This window comes from Chiroxiphia lanceolata, chromosome 16 (genome assembly GCF_009829145.1).
Source record: "Chiroxiphia lanceolata isolate bChiLan1 chromosome 16, bChiLan1.pri, whole genome shotgun sequence".
Lineage (NCBI taxonomy): Eukaryota > Metazoa > Chordata > Aves > Passeriformes > Pipridae > Chiroxiphia > Chiroxiphia lanceolata.
The window spans coordinates 13726563-13746468 of record NC_045652.1 but is presented as its reverse complement, the minus strand read 5'-3'; the positions used below and the strand labels follow the sequence as shown (position 1 = coordinate 13746468).

Sequence of the window (19906 nt, the reverse complement as noted above, 5' to 3'; positions counted from 1 at the left end):
GAGAGCGAGTCCCGGCCTGCCCCGCGGCCCCGCCATGAGGGGGTGCGGCCAGGCCGCGCCGGGAGCGGCAGCTGAGGGTCGGCAGAGCTCGGCGGAGCTCGGCGGCTTCAGCATCGCCTCGTGTTGCTGCTCCGAAAGGATCAGGTGGTTCCCTCCCTGCAGGGGAGAAGGGATGCAGGATCCCCTCGAGCAGCGCCTCGCAGAGAGGAGAGGATGGGCGTTTTGGGGTGAATTTGGCCCCTTTAATCGATCCCGAAAGAGGAGCAGGGAATGGGGAGGCTCCCCTGCCGCATCTCTGAGGAGGAATAAATCACAGGATCACTTAGGTTGAAAAAGACCTCTGACATCATCGAATCAATATAAAGTTTATCACCAAACGCTTCTCTAGAAACGAAATGCAGGTACTGCCAGAGGTCTGCCAGCTCCTGTGGATCCAGCAGAAGTGGATGTTGAAGGTTTTGTGAGGGTGTCCCAGGACCATCTTGCCCTCAGCCTCTGGCCCCAGGTCCGCTCCCCAGCACAGCAGGGTCATCCAAGGGGACCTGTGCCAGGGTGTTTGGATAGTGATCTCACAAGGGATCCTTGTGCCTCTGCAGGGCCCCCTCTTGCTCCTAGTCTGATTCCTCCCAGGAAAGGAGCCTTTTTCTCAGAAATTTTAAGTTTTCCGTTAACAAACAGCAGTTCCCTGCTCTGCAACCTCCTTCCTCTCAGGGATAGATGTGCCCTCAGATCCCATCACCCCTCAGGAGAGAGCGGTGCTGCCTCTGCATCTCCCAGAACTAGCAAAACCCCTCTTTTTGACAGCATTATTCCCAAGTGATGCAATGTGACAAGAGAACAAACTCCTGGCTGCCTCCACCTTCCCAGCGATCCCGAGGCTGCTCTTCCAGCCTGCAGGGCCCTCCCACACCGCTGCAGTTCAGTTGTAACTGGGGGGGCAGCTGTTTTGCTGGAGGTTAAGGGCGCATTTGCAGGAACAAGAGGTGTTTGGGAAGCGTGCCCAGCCCGGCAGAACGTGCAGCACTGCTGGGACAGGCCGGAGCATGGACCGTCTGGAATGTGGAATGTAAACAAGAGTGTGTTACCAGCAACAGCCCAGCTACAGCCCCAAACCTACGGCGCTGTCCCTGGGGAGCAGCAAACCCTGCTCCGCCTGCTCGAGCTGCAGCCCCGGGGCCACTTGTCACTTCGGATCAAATTATAACTGTAAATAAGCTGGGCCCCTTCTCCACCCTCCCTGGCACGTTGAGTCCCAAACTCCAGCCTCCACTCAGTGTTAAAGTGGCACAAATTCTGTGCTGGACCCTGGGTGCTGAGTGCTTGGGCTGTGCTCCCAGGGCTGAGGAGCACTGGCTCCAGGAGGGAAGTGCCTTGTGTCCCTCTGAGTCACCTGCCTGCCCGCCTTGCTCTGGACAAGCACAGCAGCTGGATATTTAAATATTTTCTCGCCTTAATGTTTTCAAACATCTTAAAAAAAACAGACACAAGCACCAAGTGACTGTTCACCAGAGGCTGCACTTGCAGGATAACTCCCAAAGAGTGGCCTGAAGTTCCAAGGAGGGCTGATGAGCGTCAGCTGGCAAAGGAAACAGACTCTCAGCTGACAGGACCCAGCCCAGAGGTGACAGAGCTGGGGGCTCCCAATGCCCTCTGGTTCCATGGGCACCTCCTCCTGCCTCCCCCCAGCATGGCACAGCCACTGGGGGTCAGTTAAACCACACTTTTATTGTATTGTATTCCATGCATTATGTTCATGTCTTATAGTATGACAGAGGGAGGGATAAAGATAAAATGTTAAACATAAACAAGAGCAGAAAGGTCATTTGTAACAGGTCCTGAGAAGGAAAGGCACATCGTAACCACCGAATCCAACAGAACGGAAACCTGGGACAGAGGAAGACAACGCTGGAGAGCGGATGAGGGAGGGGGGGTTTCAAGTCGAGTGTGTGGAAGCAGGTTTGACAGCAACCTGCATTCCCCCACCCACCAAGGTCTGTAGTTCAAATGGGTTTGGGGACCTCAATATTCGACCAAACCACTTTCCACACTCCTGTTGCCAGGGAGAGTTCAAAATTCCCCAACTCCTCCAGGCTTAGTGAGCACCAAGGGGCAGCAGAGGACTCAAAGCTCCTTTCTGCAGAGACCAGCTGGGAAAGGGCAGCTGGTGGGGAGGCAGGGAAGGGCTGCCCAGCACTGAGGGATCCCGAGCCATCTCCTGCCCATCAGCGCAGGATCCCAGGAGCGCCATGGACTGCAGCATCGCTGGTGACCTGGGGGTATTGCTATTCACCGGCATCAAGGACCACAGGGAAGGGAAGGCAGAGGATGGATACAGCAGAGAAACGGTTGGCACGGACACTGGCACACAGCTCTGTCGGGTCAGACACTGGAGGGGTTGTAGCACCTCGAAGGGAAGCAGCAGCAAAACCATGTGCTGTGCCTGATTTAAGGCAGCGATTGCCACTTGTGATCCAGCGCTGGGAAGCACGAGGTTCCTGCCAGAGCAGCACAAAGGGCTCCAGAGCCAGGCTTGGACACCAGGCCACTGCTGGTGCAGTGACCACAGCACAGCCTGCAGTGAGCTGACACAACGGGGAACTTCTGGGAACTGCCACACAGTGGAAATGAGCACAAAACCAGGGCAGAGGCTCGCAGAGGCTCACGTGAGGCAGCCAGACACACATCTCTCCCAAGCACCCAGCCCTGCTGTGACAGACACAACAGTGCCTTATCTTGGCTTGCAGTGGAGGAGATGGTTCAGCTTCACCTTGGGATCAAGAGCGGGGACGGTTCTGTCGTCACAGCTGTACCAGAACCAGCCTTGCTCCTGTTGAAGTGTGTTTTGCATGTTAAAGAAGGAACACTTAGCAGCCTAGATTTCTTCTTGAGCCCCTTTAGTTTGCTACCTGCAACCCTTTCCCAATCCCTTGAAGCCATCCTGAAGGTCACAGCCCAGGTGGAATAAGCAACAAGAGGGCAGAAACACGAGGTGGCAGCAGGGCTGAGCCCAAGGCCTTTCCTGAGCAGCACAAGGCAGAGGTGGGTCTGCTGCCAGGCACAGGTCCTTCCCCAGGCAGGAGGTGGGCATGGGCAGGGGTCTCACAGCCCTGTGCAGGGCAGGGATGGAGTCTGGGAGGTTTTACTCAAGCCTGAGAGGGCCGTGTTACACTGGTGATGGGCAGCCCAAGAGCACGGGCAGGCAGCTGGGCTTTGCCTCGAGCTGGTGACCAGGAGGAACAGCTCAGGGCCTCCCTGGCTGAGATCAGCCACAAGGTCTCCATCTCTGACCATCCCAACCAGTAGAGAAGGCTGGAGGAGTTTTGCCTTTGCCACCATGGACTTTGTGCTGGGCTCTGAGAGAGGGCTGAGCTGCCTCGGTTGGGGCTTCAGTCACTCCGTGGCACAGATTGTAAACTTTAGTCCCTGCTGACCTAAGCTAGGTCTGGATTTGGCCTCCAGGTGAAAGGTTCTCCATTTCCTTCTGCCTGGCTGCAGCCCCCAGTGGCTGCTCAGGGCTGGGGGTGTCAGAAGCATCATCTCCCACACCACATCCCTGCAAAATCCCGAGACGCTGGTGGGAGATGCTCTGGGGTGTAGCTCATACCCTGTAAAACCCAGGCAAGGCAGGACAGGCAGCAAGATGGAACCAGGCAGTGCCCTGCCATCATGGTGTTACCTGTACATCCAACTGTGGCAACACTGGGCTGTGCTACAGGGTCCTTGTCCATGGAGGGAACAGCACAAAATGAGGGTGTTCCTGCTGCTAGCTGAGGACCCCGCAGTGCTGCCAGCACCTGAGCCTGGAGCTGAGCAGAGAGGTAATGCCCTGAGCCAGGGCTTCTTTCCAAAGGCTGTAAGGAGAAGCCATCAGCATCCACGTGGAGGCAGGTGGGTCCAGGAGATGGGCCAGGAGCAGGTCCTGGAGGCCTTACCCCTGTTGCTCTCAGGATGGGATGACAGCTCTGATCTGGGGCTCAGATGGGGATGCAGAGCTGGAGTTGAGGGAGATGGGGGGAGCCTTCCTCTTCAGCTGCAGGAAACCACCCTGGTGCCCTGGGATGTCCCCTCATTGCTCAGGCCAGGGCTGGCTGTGCGGGCTGGTCTCTTCTCCTGAGCAGGCTGTGTCCACACCAGCATGGGCAGCACCAATGGCAGGGGGCAGAGACAGGAGTGACGGCCCATGATCCTGTGGGATGCCATTCCGGGGTTGTGAACAGAAGGCTGGGCAGGAGCTGGAATCTCTGGGGAGCAGCATCTGCAGCTCAGCCACCTTTCTTCCTCTGTACAGACTCTGCCACAGCCCCTGCAGCTGAAGTGTGTTCCTCACAAGGCTCCTGTCCCTTGCCTCGGAGGTGTCACCGTCCTAGTGTCTCCACAGCTGGTGCAGCAAAGCCCTCGAGGTGCCACCATGGTCCACATGTTCTCATCTGTACTCCACATGGGCTTGGACACAGCTCAACAGGGGCTGGAGGGGATGAACCTGCCTCAGGGCTGGGGCTCCTCCAGCACCTCCCTCTGTTCCACAAAGCTTAATCTACAGCATCTCCCCCAGCTCCCAGAAGGAAAGGGGGGCTGGTGCCCCACGATCACCCCTAACCAACATCCCCCAGGAAGTTCACAGTTGTCGCCAAGCGGAGCGGGGAGGATGAGGTGCAGCACGAGTCATCCCCTGGTCTTGTGATGGAGTTTGGTGGAAAAATCATCCTCTTCCACCCCCTGGCTTGGGAAAAGCACTGGGGGATGCCACGTGTGCCCAGAGCCAGCCTGGCCCAGGGGCTGTAGCCATGCTCACACGTGGGCAAGGAGGAGGAGGTCGTGCCCACACTCACGCACCACATGGACACGCTTAAAAAAACGGGAATTGCGAGTGTGGGAGGGGGTTTCCTGAGACCACAGAGAAGCGAAGGCCGCGTTGGACAGTCAGGGACAGGTGTGCTGGTGTCGGAGCAGTCCTGCCTTAAGGCTGCAAGTGTTCCAGGTACTGCGGCAGCGGGTTCTCCTTGACGTATTTCTGAATGTACCAGCACGTCAGGTGAGCTTTCAGGTCCTCCTCCACCACGAAGTCCAGGGCTGCCTGTGACCAACCAGAGAGAACACACAGGTTACAACCACCACCCTCAGCCTACGCTCTCCTCTGAAGCCTCATGGGGGTCTGGACTCCTGTACCACTCAGATAGAGGGGGGAAGCAGCAGCTTGCCCTCAGATACCCTCTGTGTGAGGCAGGTGGAGGGAGAGGGTTGTGGGGAGAGCACAGCACAGGGTTCCCAGTTTAACCCTCAACACATCCAGCCTGGTGGATGCTGCACAGCAGGTGACCTAGCCCATCATGCCACCCATTTCCCCTGACCTACAGGGCCAGGGAGCAGCTGTAACCCCAAAGCATCACCCCACATTCCCTCGTGGCTCCTCAGCTCTCCCTGCATGGCTGCAGGACCCAAGGCAGGCACAGGGCTCACAGGGGCAGTGAAGGTTTGAGAGGAGGAGTCCAGCCCCCAGGTGAGGTGATCCATCAGCCCCTGCACAGTGGGCACAAGAAGGAATGGGCCAAGCACTCACCCAGCCCCTCTCGCCACCAAAACAGGAATGTCTGACCCCAGATTTCCATCTGCCCCACCAGCCACCCCACCTCCCATTGGAGCAGGGGGCTCCCATGCAATTCCAACGTGATGGGGCCTGGCTTCAGCCAGGATCTCTACCCACAGCTGGGATGGCAACAGCTCTTGCCCTTCTGGGTGTTTGGGGCTGTACCTTGGCCAGGTGCTTGGCTATTCCTCTCCCTCGATAGGCATCCGGCACTTCTGTGTGCTGCAAGTCCACGATCCGCTTCCCCACGTACTCGTAGAGCAGCACTGCCTTGTCATGGCAACCTGGGGGGTGTGAGAGAGGGGTGAGGACTGGGAGGTCTCCTGGGAGCCCACAGCAGGGGATGGGCAGCTTTGGGATTGCTACAACAGCCCTCGTGCCCACGGGAATAGCTGTGCTGGGCGGGAGACTTTGCTTTCAGTGACACCTGGATGTGTCCTCCTTGGTCCCCTAAAGGTGTGAGAAGAGCCAGGTCTGCTCAGCCTTTCCAAGCCTCTGGAGCAGAGGCAAGTTTTCTACCCACCCCTGAATTGCTGATGCCAACACAACACGTTTAGGGTAGGAAAGCAGCTGTGGGGAGGGGTGGGATGTGCTGATGTGAAGGAGAGAGCAAAAAACAGGAGAGGGAAAAACAATTCCTTTCTCCTCCAGTACAGTTTTTTGTTGTGGCACATAAAACAGGACAAGACTCCTTAGTCTGGTGTTGCAGCATTGCCTAGACATGTTTTGGGGAAGATACTGGAGAGATAAATCCCACAAACACACAGGAAAGTACACACAGGTGTGCAAGGGGGTTTGTGCACACAAATTCACATGTACACACACAGGTTTCCTGTTTCAACACCCTGACCTTTCTCACAGCAGCTCAGCTACAGGAAAGAAGAAGTTTCAGTACACATGTGAATCAGAGGAGAGCTCATAACACCTCCCTGGTTTCATCTGCAGAACCTGAGCTTCTGCCTTTGATGCAAAACCAAACACTTCATTTCTAGACGGTTTCTGGATTTAAAAGTGAATTTCAGAAATACAATTCCCCAATCAAGACACAAGCTCACTTAAAATAGTGGAACCTTTCCCTTCAATGGTTTTTGGAGGCTGAAGGGCTGCAATGTCCACTTCTATTCACTGTTTGCTTTAGCTGAGCTCAGTACCCCCTATGTCACTGCATTTCAGCTGACAACTGCAGCCCAGTCCGCCTCATCCCTGCATTGAAGATGCACTAGAAATAAGACCATTGGAATTTTGTGTTTCAAGAGAAGCAGCTCAAGTTTTTGTTCCTGCTCCTTTTATGCAGACACTCGATTCTCCGACGTCGGATGGAAGCCTTCGCATTTCCAGCCCGAGTTTATTCCTGCTGGTTTGTACCCGCTCGTTCTCGTGCCAACATTGTTCTTGGGTGGACATAAATAATTTCCCTCCCTGCCGTTCCCCCAAGTATTTATAGGCATCAGTCCTGCCCCTCTCAGCCTCTAGTTCACCAAAAAGCCAAGCTCTTTTAGTCTCCGCAGACAGAAAAAAGGGAGAAGAGCAACGTTTCTCCATGTGGATCCAGACACCCAAAAAAAGCCATGGGAACAGGTGAAGCTCTTCCCCAGCAGCACAGACCTGTCTCACTCGAGAGGAACCCACCCAGGTCGGGGCATGAGCAAAGCCAGGTGCCCTCACCCTCACAGCATATTTGGTGGCAGCTCTCCCAGGGGTGGCAAAGGCAGAGCTGGCAGTGCCAAAGGCTGTAAAATGATCTTATAACGGCGGCTTTCACACGCTCCAGCCCTTCCACCCCACTCTCCCCCCAGGCCAAAACTTTCCATAGCCTCTGCCTGAAGCTTTGAGAAATTTACAACTAAATTGGTGACAGAGCAAAAGGTCTTTATTTTTCCTAAAATATACTTTTTTTTCTACATGATCTCTTTAGAAGTATCACACACAAAAATGCATTTTAAAGCAGAAGGTGATTCAGTGTCTAGAGAATCTCAGATCTGGCCTGGGCAGGCTTTTCCTTGATATTCCTTGTAGCACAGCAGCACCACAAACCCCCAGCCAGGACAGGAGCTGCAGGGTGCCACCAGCACACAGACGAACACACACAGAGTCCAAATGATTTTACAAACAGCTCTGCAGAGAAAGCCAGTGCTGTCAGTGCTCCAAGAAACCAGTCCCAGTTCAGAAAAACATCCCAGTTCAGCCAAGGACATAACCACATCTGTATGTGCTCACCTCAGTGATGGGACCCTGAGCCACACAGTGCATGAAACCAGGGACACTCGTGCCACAGGGTTTGGTGTGGGCCCTGCAGGTGACAGCAATGGCTTGGAAGAGGCCGGTCCTGGACATGGGGGGCTGCTCCCAGGAAAGCTGGGGTAGCTGGAAGCAGTGCTAACCCTTTGCTGCAGCTGCCCTCAAAGACAGGGCACACGAGCAGAAACCCCACAAAAACGTGGCATAAGAGACGCCGTGTGCCGGCCTCGCGCCTGCCTCATCCATCCCCTTGGACTTTGGGACGGGGGTTTTATCAGCCTGCACAGACAGAGCTTGGCAAAGCAGGCTCAGGTCTCAGCCAGCTCCAGAGGTGCCCGTGAGCCTGACCCTGGTGTTTGACTCGCTGACACTCCCCTGGGAGGCCACAGCGAGGAAGTTGAGTCAATGCAAATCAGCACAGCCAGAGCAGGAGCGGGAGGAGGCTGCAGCAATGGCAGCACAGCTGGTGTCCTGCTCTCCCCAATCCCTCACTCAAATCACAGGGTGCACAGGGAAGGGGAAGCTTTTCCAGGAGCTGGGTGAGAGACCAGGTCTAAACTTGCTCTCCATGGAGGGTTTCCACCAGGACCAGTGGCACAGAGCTCCCATCCAAGCAGGGGCAGCAGAGGCCCCTGTGACACAGGCTCAGCTGTGACACCAGACATAAGTCCCCAGGCTGGGTGGCTCACGAGCCTGAGGGGACGAAGCAGAGAGCCCAGCCCCAACCTGAGCCGAGCAAGGGACACATCAGGCATCTGGGAAGATACAAGCACCCTGTTCCAGCCATCCTTTGCTGACCCCCTCTCCTGGCATACACAAAGTATCTGTCAGCCTTTTTCCCTTCTCCCTGTCCCTCTGTGCTGGCCCCAGGCCACAATACACCTTTGTGTGCCCAGGACTGGAGCAGGGCAGGGGCCTGGCCTTCTGTGCTCCAACCTTTGGAGCAGCCCCTGCGCTCCAGCCTCCTTAGGACACTGCTGCAAAACCATTTCCTGAGAGCAAGGGGAGGGAACAGATGCCAGCCCCCATTTCCCACTCTCAGACACAGGAAAGCCAGAGGCAGGAGGCAATTCAGCTCATCTGCTGCTGAGCCAAAAAGTGGGGGAAAAAAAAAAAAAGGAAAGCAGAAGCTGTGTGTGGGGTGAGTTGAGAGGACAAGACGTCCCGAGGAGCTTGTGCATCCCGGGCTGCAGCCACGGGTTGGCCTTGTTCCCCAGGGAGCTACTGGCATGTTACTACGGAGAGAAAACACAACAGAGGACAACAGCCAGAGCAGAGACGGCACAACCCTCTCGGAGGGGCCTCACTCGCAGGAATGGCAGCAGGGGGGCTCTGGTTTGGAGCAGTTTCCTGTTTAGGAGCTCTCTGGAGGTGACTGTGGCATGGGAATAAGTGGGGAGCTCTTTGATGCAGGGTCTGGTGACAGATCCCTTGGTGCCCACTGCAAACTCGGCACCTTTTCCCTCCTGGAAATCATCTACCTCAGCAGGGAGGAAAGCTCCAAGTTTTCCCAATAAACCTGAGCCCGGACTCCTGGACAAGTTGCTCCTGAGACTCAGATCAGCAGGGGCCAAAGCAGGACTTCCAGCCTCTGGATGCTCCCCAAACCCATTTGGGGAGGAGTGGGAGGTTTGAGAAGCATAGTGTGCTGCACCCAGGTGTTGGATGAATGGGAGTCTGAGCGTGTGAGAAGCTCACGCATCCCCAAGGAACTGGAGCCACTCTGCACATGTGGTGAGCCTGTCTCCCAGCTGGAGAGCCTGATGGGTTTGATGGGCATCAAGAAGTCACAGTGGTTGCTGCTAAAACCAGTTTCCTTGCCCCAAACATCTGTGCCAGCAGCTGGACTGATCATCTGACTACTTTGGGGTAGGGGGGGACGTCTTTGGGTTTCTTGTTTTAATCAGAAATTTCATCTTGGACCCAAAAAGACCCCAACTACTCCTGAACAAAACAGCGTGTATGATTCCCATGGAAGCTTTTAGCTTTGACAAATTGATGTTTTCCAACAGAGTCGCTGCACAGGGAGGTTTCTGGCTGGCTCGTGCTGTTAGTCACATCCTAAGTGATTACAAATCCAGTCGGGCGTCTTTCTGCCCTCCTCTCGAGGGATAACAAAGCTCGGTGAGGTCTGGTTATAATCAGCTTTACTTTCAGCTTCTAAATGCTCCTGCATTTGGGATGCAAGGGAAAAGGGAATGTGTTCAAGTGAAGCAGCCTTTCCTATCAGAATTTTAGGAGCCACTGAGGGGAGAGCGGGGAACAATGAGCAGAGAAGGGAAAGACGGGGCAACCCCCAAAACACCAAATGCAATTCATCTTCCTCGTGTACAGGGAGGAAGTCCTGATGTGAGGTTACATGGGGGCACAGAGACAAACACAGGATGATGCTGAAAACAAACACTTTCACAACTAGTTCCCAGCTTTCACTGTCTCGGGCCTCTTGCTACAGGGATTTCCAGAAAGACATCACCATGAGAAGTTTTCTACTCAACATCACACTACCCTAATCCACCGAGCCCAGAGACCAGCTCTCAAAGCCTGGCTCCTTGGTCCCCAAGCCTGATGCACCCATGTTTTCCCAGGATATCACCCACACTTCACATCTAGCAGAAATGAGGACCGAGACACCAGAGAAAAGCTGACTGGAGCCCACAGGCTGCTCTTCATCTCTGCCACAGTGCAGTAACATGGGACAAAAGTGCTCTCAGAGGGGCACGTAGGTCACATTGATGCCAAAATCCGTGTCTGACCCATTTCTTGTCATTCCCTACATGCTGCAGGGAAAACCTGCTGGAACATTCCACACCACTGATGCTCATCGTGCCAGGAGTGGAAGCAATGAAGAGAGCAGTGCAGGAAACAAACACCCTGCCACGCACTCCCACAGAGATGGTTATCTTCTGACCATCTTCCAGGGCTTGGCTGCTACCAGCAAATGCCTAACATGGAGAGATGGATCACCCACTCCCCATGGATGTTAGTCAGCCCAGTGGCACGGATTCCATCCCACCAGGACACTGCTCAGCTCTGCTTCTGTATGTGGCTGGTGCTGAACTCACAAAAAAGGGGCTCAGTGTCTCTGAACTCCTGGAAAAAATACAACCTTGATCGTGGGAATCCACCTACAACCCTGGGCAAGGCCATGGCCAGGTTGGACAGGGCTTGGAGCAACTTAGGGGAAGGTGTCCCTGCCCATGGCAGGGGGGTGGAATGAGATGAGCTTTGAGGTCCTTCTAACCCAAGCCATTCTGTCATTCTGTGATCGTGGAGCAGGAGGTTTTGTGCTGATTCACACATGACTCCCACCACGGGTCCCACAGTTTATTCTCTCACTCTCCAAGTTCACCCTCCGCAGTCACGACTCCTCCCCGCTCAGCCACCGAACGCTACTCTGCCCACGGTGTGGCTGGCAGAGGTTTGATCCAGAAAACCACAATAAAAGATTATGTTTCCCTAATAAGTGCTGGCCCTTGGCTCTCCCCTGCACACACGAACAACGCCGTGTGACAGCTCTTGCCGTGGCAGTGGGGACCCGTCACCTCAGACCTCGTTTGATCTCTGTGCCTGAAATAAGCAGTTGGTGAAATTGTTCTCTCCGCACCCAGCACACACGTCTCCTCCTCCCTCGCTCCACCACTGCCGAGCCTCCAGCCTGCACTTTGTAATTAGTGGTTGAAATGAAAATGGGGTGAGGGGGGGAAGAGGAGTCTAAAATAAAATCTGGACTATTCCTGTTGTTTTATCGAGAAAACCTCCTGCATCCCCTATGATTTCTGAACTACTCATTTAATTTAAATTTTTTTTTTTTAAAAAGACAGCTACCCTGCAATTTCTGTAGGGCAACAAGGCAGCCTGTTTTACCCAGAGTAGTTCTCAGCGTGACAAATGGACAGGGAAGAGAAGTTGGGATCGTTGAATATTTGGGATTAACCATTAAGAGGATGGGGCACAGCACTGCCACATCATCCAAAGGCACCTGCTCCTGGGGGGAGCAAAGGGTAGTATCCCCAAAACCTGCCTGTGCCACCATTGGATTCCACACACCAATCCCAACCACATGAGCCAAGAGATCCCCAGATCTCCTGGGGGAAGATTTTAGGGGGCAGGAAGAATGGGGTGGACTGCAGGAACCAGGGGCACTGGGGGTGGTGGTTTAGAGGAGTAGCGGGGGGGCACTGGGGGTGACAGGGGGGAGTTTACAGGGGAAGGTGCTGCGAGACAGCGGCACAGGGGGAGGAGAGATGGGGGAGAATGGAGGAAAACGGGGGCAACATCGAGGAACGGGGAACGGCGAGGAACGGGAGAAAAAACGGGGAAATGGGGAAGCCGGGGAGGAAAAGGAGGAAATGGGGGGGGGGGGGGGGGGAAACGGAGTAAAAAGGGGAAGCGACGGGAGAAAAAAGGGGGGGAAGGACGAGGGAAAGGGATGAGCAGGAGGGGGGAAAGGACGGAAAAGGAGGGCGAGTGGGGGGGAAAGAGGGAAAAGGGGAGGATGGGGGGGAAATGGGAGGAAACGGGAGACAAGGGGGGAGCGACGGGGGGGAAAAAGGAGGCGAGCGGGGGAATGGGAGGAAAGGGGGGCGACAAGGGGGAGAGAGAGAGAATATGGGGGGGACAAAGAGGGGGACAAAGGGGAAGACGAGGAGAAAAGGAGGGCGCGGGGGGAAGACTGGGGGGGGGGAGAACGGGGGTCTGGGTCCGCCGGCGAGGCAGAACCGGGGGTAGAGGGCAGCAGGTAACGCCCCGGGGGAGCCCCGAGCCCCGCCGTCGCTCACCGTTGAGCCGCACGGTGAACTGCCGGCGCTTGCGGTCGTGCTCCACCTGGATGGGGCAGCCCTGCTCGAGGAGGCCGAGCGGCGCCGAGTGCGCCATGGCCGGTGCGGGTGCCGGTGCCGCTGTCGGTGCCGCTGTCGGTGTCGGGCGCTGTCGGGCCCCGCGCGGCGGGAGCGGGGCCGGGCCCGGGGTGCCCCGGCCGCAGGAAACCAGCTGTGCGGGCACGTGCCCGCCCGCCGGCCAATGGCCGCGCCGCGCTTTTGTTTTGGTACGGCCGCGCGCCCCTTAAAGCGGCGACGCCCCTCGGCAGTGGGGCCCCACCGCCAGCGGCGCCCGGCGCCCGGCGCCCCCGCGCGGGCGGGCACCGCCAGCAGCGCGGTCCGAGCGGCACTGGGGCGGCACTGGGGCGGTACTGGTGATGTACTGGTCATGGACTGGTGCGATACTGGCCATATATTGGTGATGTACTGGTCGTGTACTAGTGCAGTACCGGTCATGTCGTGTGCTGGTGCGGTACTGGTCATGTACTGGTCTGGCATTGCTCCAGCACTGGTCATGTACTGGTCCAACACTGGTCCTGTACTGATCTGGCACTGGTCCTGTACTGGTCTGGCACTTATTTGGCACTGGTCCTGTACTGGTCTGGCATTGGTCTTGTACTGGTCCAGCACTCGTCCGGCACCGGTCATGTACTGGTCTGTCACTGGGCTACTGGGGCTGCACTGAGGACCAGCACAGGCCCTGGTGCTGCTCTGTTGTGCTGTCTCCTCTACAGTAGTTCCTGTACTGGGTTCTCTGCCCCGCTTGTACTGGTGCTGCTGGGCTGGTGCACTGGCCCTGCCATGCTGTACTGGTGCTGCCCTGGTGTACTGGTGGGCTGGTGCACTTGGAGCCCCTTTGGGCACTGGAAGGGGCTCTCAGGTCTCCCTGGAGCCTTCTCTTCTCCAGATGAACACCCCCAGCTCTCCAAACCTGTCTCCAGCCCTTGGAGCATCATGTATCATATACACATCATACCCCTGACCTGAAAACTCTTGCTGGCAGGAGCTGAGCCTGCCTGAGGTGTCTGCAGGCTGGCAGCTGCCTGTGCAACAGGAAAAGCAGCAACACCTAAAATTAACCTGGAACTTGTAATAGTTCACCAGCAGCTCCTTTGCACCTAAACACCATCTTGTCCTTTGTTTACTCATCCCTTGAGCTCCTGTTGCCCAAGTTAGAGCCCATGAGCTGATGAATTCCTCAGGCCACAGGACTTGGTTGGTTTGTGCTGCTCCATCAGCCAGTGCTGGTGTTGTGCCTGTTGTGCCTGTCCTGCTGTTTTCCCACTCCCGTCAAGTTCAGGTGCCCACAGCACCCACTGGCCCACAGTGTCTGCAGAAGACAGGGCTTCCTTCCCCTCCTCCTCCATGAATATCAACGGGCAGATGTTGTCTTTCTCCTCATCCCCTCCCTGGCATCCTTTGCTCCACGTTTCTCCCACACCATACAGTGGTGCAGGAAGATACAAATGGCAAAACACCCGGAGCAGGGGAACAGAGGGAAAGCAAACAGGCTGCAACAGCCAGGCCAAGGACTGCTGGGATTTTGCAGGGAGGAAGGGGGATAACTGGCACGAGCCCGAGGGCAGGGGAGTCTGGGGCAGGTAGAGAGAGGGGCTGAATCCTGCACCCTGATGTCCCCCAGTACACAGGGATGCTCAGGAGGCAGTCAGTCACCTTCCTGGGAAGCATTAGGAGAGGGGGGAAAGGGGAAACAGGTTTTGCACAGACAGAGGTGAGAGCTCCTTATTTGCTCCCTCGGTGATCATCCTGATCCAGAACCTGCACATCCAAAGATTTACCTACAGCCCCCTGGAAACATGGAGAGGGCTTTCCAGTGGTGCTAAAAATCCAGCACACTTGTCAAAATTTCTGGGAGCACTTGGGCTCCATTGGGATGCTTTCATTTGCCTTTGCCTGTGCTGATTCCCTCTGCCCCAGGCCAGCAGATCCAGCTGCCTCTGGTCTGGCAGACACCCTTCTCCAGCAGGGAATCTGCCACGTCCAATGGCAGCAGCTCAGACAGAGGAGGTGGAGGCAGAAGTAGGAGGTGGAGGCAGAAGGAGCCATGCTGGGAGGCACTGGGAGGCTGCAGAAGAAAAGGGGAGATCTCCCAGGAGTTCCCCATGCTCTGTCATGATCAGCAGGTGACATGGCTGCCTCTAGTCCCTTCCTTGCAGCCCCTGCCCAGCCCCGCGGCCTTCCCACCCTGTTGGATTTGGATTCTAAGTGTGCCCCAGTTTCCATTTGTGTTTCTGCAGCGCTCCAGTGCTGGAAGGCCTGGGAGCAGGTGACAAACCCCCACCTGTGAAGTGCCTGGTGACTCAAGGCAGGTGAATCAGAGCCGGGCAGCTTTTTCACCCACCCCCTGTACCCTCAGCTGGAGTCAGTGGTGACCTCCAGCTGTGTCCTGGGATGCAGGCAGAGGGATGGTGCCCACTGGCACATGCCTGGGGACAGCAGGGTCGTGCCCTGTGCTTGCAGTGACACCCCAGGCGTTGCCAGCAGCAGGGCCGGGTGTCAGGGCCGGTCCCACCGGTCCTCGCAGCTCCACGTTTGCTCTGCTGCAGCACCCCCCAAACCTCACACCCAAGCACTGGCTCAGCCCAAACCTGGATCAGCTTTGGGTCAGCCCAACTGGGGTTCAAACCCTGTTGTTGGTTCCCAGATCTGTATGGACAAATGCCAGAAAGGTCCACGGGGCTCCTGCTTGCCCAGCCCGGCAGTGACATCCGCGGCTCTTGCGTCAGCACTAATGACCCGCGGTTGGACCGGAGAGGAGTTTTTTTGGAAAGACTCCTCCTTGCCTGTGTTGAAAGACTTGAAAGGTGGTGAATCTACGACGTCTCTCAGGAAGGTAATTGCTCTCCCCATTAAAAACCTGTAATTTATTCCCCATTTGAACTCTTCTACCTTCAACGTGCAGCTGCCAGATCTTGTGCCATCGCTGCTGGGTCACAGGTCTGCTTGAGGCACCTGTCTTTGTGCAGCCACAGATCCAGGTCCACCCAGCTCCTTCCCTCTGGCAGTGATTCCCTTGAACTGCTTGGGTTTGAGGAAGTTTTTCCAGCCCTCAAACTTATCCCAAATGCTGTGCAAAGCCCAAAAGCTGAGAACTGGCTGTGGCAGAGCAGCTGTGATCTCAATGCTGTCAGCAGCTGCCACCCCTCCAACCCCTCTTTTGTATCTGTATGGATCACACTGGGAATTCCAACCAGAAAATGGTACTTGGAATCTCCTTTTTGCTTGTTCAACTGCATCTCTCACATCCCATCCTGCACCTCTGTCTGCAGCCCAGCTCAGGTGTTTGAAGGAGCATCCTTGCCCTTGAATGTGCCACAACACATTCCTGGGCTAGAAGGGATTGATCCCTCAGCAACAAATCATGAATTATAGAATACCCTGAGGTGGAAGGAACCCACAAGGATCATCCAGTCCAACTCCTGACCCAGCACAGGACACCTGCAACAATCCCACCCTGTCCCTGAGGGTGTTGTCCAAAATGCTACCTGAGCTCTGTCAACCTCGGAGCCACGCCTACTGCCCTGGGGAGCCTTTTCAGTGCCCAACCACCCTCTGGGGGAAGAATCTTTCCCTAATATCCAACCTAAAGCTCTCCAGACACAGCTCCAGCAGTTCGCCCGCATCCCCATCCACTTTTCAGCCAGACCCACGGTGCTCAGGACCCGCTGAAGATGCGATGAGTTGACTGTTCTCAGCTGAGAGCACCAGCCCCCCAAACCACCACCACGATGCCAGCGCGCGTGGGGGTGAGGTGTGGCGCAGTACGGGGGTCCCGGGGCGATGCTCCGCGCCCCAAGCGGTGGCGAGGACAGCGGGGACAGCAGGGACAGGACCCACCTCAGCTACCGGGCAGAGCCGCCCGCCCACCTCACTTCCCCTTCCCAGCCCTGCCCGCGAACCGCAAAGCTGTTTGCGCGCGGAAGCCTTGGCCACGCCCCCTCAGCGGCGCTGCCCAATGGCGGCGCGGGGGGGCGGGGCCCGGCGGTCGGTGTTCGCGGCGGGGCCGCGCCGGGCGGGACTCGCGGGCTCCGCTCAGCCCGGGCCCGCCGGGCCCCGCAGCGCCATGTCCCTGCCCAGAGGTACGGACGGGACCGGGGACGGGAGTGGGAAGGGGAACGGGAGCGGGACCGGGGGGTGTCCGGGCGGGGGGAGCCGCGCCGCCGGGGCTGGTGTAACCGCGGGGCCGGCGCTGTTGCCCAACCCGCCGGGCGTGGGCTCCCCGCGGCCGCCGCTTCCTCTGCGCGGGGCCCGGGAGCCTCCGCAGCCCGGCGGCGTCGCTGCGGCCGGGTCTGGGGTCTCCCGGGGCTGCAGAGCCCGGGTTGGTGTGGGCAGAGGGGCAGCGGGGAGTTGGGGGGGATCCCGCGGGGAGTGGGAGCGTCGAGCTTGGAATAGGGGGATCCGCCTGGAATGGGGGGGTGAAGCTCCCGTTGGCGTGTGGAGAGCGGTAAAAAGAGTCAAGTTTTGTCTGCGGCTGCCGGAGCCCTTCCCTGCCCTGGGCATCCGCTTCTCGGGCGTCGGAGCCGCAGGTGAGCGGAGCCCCCTGCTTGGCTCGGCCGGGCGGGGGGGACGGGGCTCGTGTCACCTCGTGTCACCTGGTATCACCTCGTGTCACCTGGTATCACCTGGTGTCACCTCGTGTCCATATTTGGGACCCGGTGCCGGCGTGTGCCGTGTTGGAGTTTCCCACCGTCCCTGCCGTGAGCGTGACCGTGTGTCACGGTGGTTATTTATAGAGCAAAGCCGTGACTCAGGTGACCTGTCCCCGTCCCAAGGTGAGTGCTGGCATCGCCCTGGGATGGATGGTGACAAGGGAATGGCTTTGCCGGTGTCCCGGTGCTCCGGTTGCATCAGTGCCGTGAGCGCAGACCGGACAGAGGAGGGAGCACACGGAGTGCGGCTGCTGCCTCTTCTCTCTTTTCACTGGAATGAAATTTGAGGGGTTTTCCCTGTTGCGGGAGTGATGCACTTGGAAGCTCGAAGTCAGGAGCCATGTGAGCAGATGAACGCACCGCGGCGTGACTTTTTTTTTCCCCCTCACTGCTTTTAAACGCTCCATGTCTTATCCGGAGGGAATGTGGACCTGAGTTTCCTGTTTGCTGTGTAAGCAGGGGGTGAATCAGCAGCGATTTACGGAGCTGCTGACTCACAGGTAGGAGCACATGCCTCCAGCTGTCCCGCGTTGGAAGGGATCAACCGGGCTTCTTAAAGGGCTCTCCCTGGGACACCTGAGCCCAGACCTTTCCTTGGCTGCCTGTGCCTGACCAGCGGATGTGTGGATGGAGGGACGAGGTGAGCCTGGCCCAGGGACCACTCGTGCCCTGCGGGAGACGAGGCCTGAGCTGGTCCTGGAGGATTTTGGGGGAAACAGTGTGGCTGACAGTGAAAGGTGATGCCTGTGGGAGCGCCTGGGAGGTGGCGCTTTCCTCAGAGGAGGTTTGGAACTGTTCTGTGTCCCCGGGTTTCTGGTTGCACGGGGCTGTTGGTTGTGATGAACTGGTTCATTCATTCATTTAATTCATCCTGCCGTCCTTTGCTGGAGGTGTCACACGTGTGCTGAGTGTGCCCGGGCTCTGCTGGCACCAGCAGCTCTGAGTGCCCGTCTGACCTGAGCTCCTTTGCCTCCATCAGGGCAGCAGCAGCACAGGGGTCCATCCTGAGTGTGTGTAACACACCTGCCTCTTCACAACCCTCCCCTCTCGTCCTGCTCAGCATCCTCTGTGCCTCTCCTTGGTTTGCACCTGCCTCAGCAGTGCCAGAGCTCCGGGTTTTCCTGCGGCCACATAGGGATACTCACGGGTCCGAGTGTGTCCCACCTGCTGCTAAATTTCCCTAATTTTCCTTGGGGAATTTCAGTGAGCAGTCTCGGGTTTCCTTTCCTGGTTTTTCTCGGCCTCGTGTTGATCATGGTTGTAAATGGAGGCCGTTGTGTTGAAGCTCTGGGTTGGCTCTTCCCATGATAGATGCCTTCCAAAACTCACCTGCCGGCACTTTGGCTTAGTCACGGGGTTGTCTCCTGCCTCGGGAGTTCTTGGGAGTGTGCGTGGCTGGCTGTGACACGCGCCATAGGAATGGTGCTGGGCCAGGAATGGTGCTGGGCCGGGGCTTTGCCTGCTCTGTGCTAAACATACCTCGTGAGATAAACACCTTCTGGGGTTTGTGCAGAGCTCAGGGAGGATTTTGGCTTTCTTCCTCTTCCCATTGCTCCTATCTGCTTGATCCAAGTTATCTTGCAGGATCAGGTGTGTGGGAGAATATCGCTTGTGTTCCGTGTTATCTTACACTGTTGAGGCTGATTGTTTGCTAAAATATGCAAAATGTCTCAGGTCACCAAAACTCCCTCGAGCTGTGTCTGTTGGAATGGGTGTTACTGAGGGAAGGAGTCGGGAGCAAAGCTCCTGAGCTGCCCCTGTGTCCTCCTTGCAGAGCTTTGCAAGGGACACAGCCTGTAACCACAGCTTGCAACACGGGCCTGGGCATGATTTTCCAGCAAGGTCTGCACCTCTTTCAGTGGGTGGATGCTGTGAAGGGAGGGTGTTGTATCCAAGAGGTTAAAGCAGGAAGGGATGAAGCCTCAGGGAATTTGCAGCCTTTGGGTGGGTGGGCGGAGGGTGCAAAGTCTGAGATTCTGTGGATACAAATTCAGGCTGTTGCCTTTCCCCTGGGCCTTGAGGCACATCTGCTGCCTGCACGTGAAAATCCCTGTGCCCTTCCCCGTGGCTGTTGGCTGTGACTTGAGTGGCCCCTGATGCTCAGGAAGCTGCTCCTGGAGGGACAGGCAGGAGCTGTCCCCCAAAATCGTGGAGTTTGCTGGAAAAGGCAGCTGTGGGGAGGGAGGGTGGGTGTGTGGATGAGATCTAGAGGGAAGAGACCTGCTTGGCCTCACCTGGGCTCACCCACTGCTGAAGCCAGAGTAATTCAAAAGCAAGATTGTCCTCTGGGAATAGAGGTTTTGCTGGGAAGAGAGATCAGGGTCCAGCATGAGCCAGGCTGTGTCTCTGGGAAGGCAGCTCTCGTTTGCCACTAAGGCTTGGAAAAACCATCAGTGGGAAACGCCAGGACCTGGGGATGAACTGCTGCTTGTTCTAGTGGCACATCTATTCTGGGTGGGTAAATAAGTGGTGGGGACGTGTCCCTGCCATGCCCTGGCCGTGCCCTCTGTGGGAGCACACCACTGTTATGCAATTCAGTCTGTGAATCCTGTACTGTCTTGTGTGCCATTCACGCTTCTCCTGCTGCCATCCCAAAA

General features: G+C 56.9%; 1 protein-coding gene and 1 long non-coding RNA gene across 3 annotated transcripts in view; both read left to right on the top strand.

The window, feature by feature from the left end:
- The first annotated feature begins 45 nt into the window (after positions 1 to 45).
- Positions 46 to 8926, top strand: LOC116795137. Of its 2 annotated transcripts, none has more exons than XR_004359972.1 (2): positions 46 to 1206; positions 1525 to 8926. It is a non-coding gene; the product is annotated as an uncharacterized LOC116795137 (long non-coding RNA). The 2 variants fall into 2 exon arrangements; XR_004359973.1 differs by having other exon boundaries at positions 1482 to 8926.
- A 7738-nt stretch (positions 8927 to 16664) lies between these two features.
- The window catches only part of MAP2K3 (mitogen-activated protein kinase kinase 3), a 32744-nt gene continuing 29502 nt past the window's right edge, over positions 16665 to 19906 (top strand). The window contains exon 1 of the mRNA XM_032703641.1: positions 16665 to 16739. Within this exon, the coding sequence (XP_032559532.1) occupies positions 16724 to 16739 (16 nt within the window). The 5' untranslated portion in view covers positions 16665 to 16723. The remainder of the gene's footprint in view (positions 16740 to 19906) is intronic.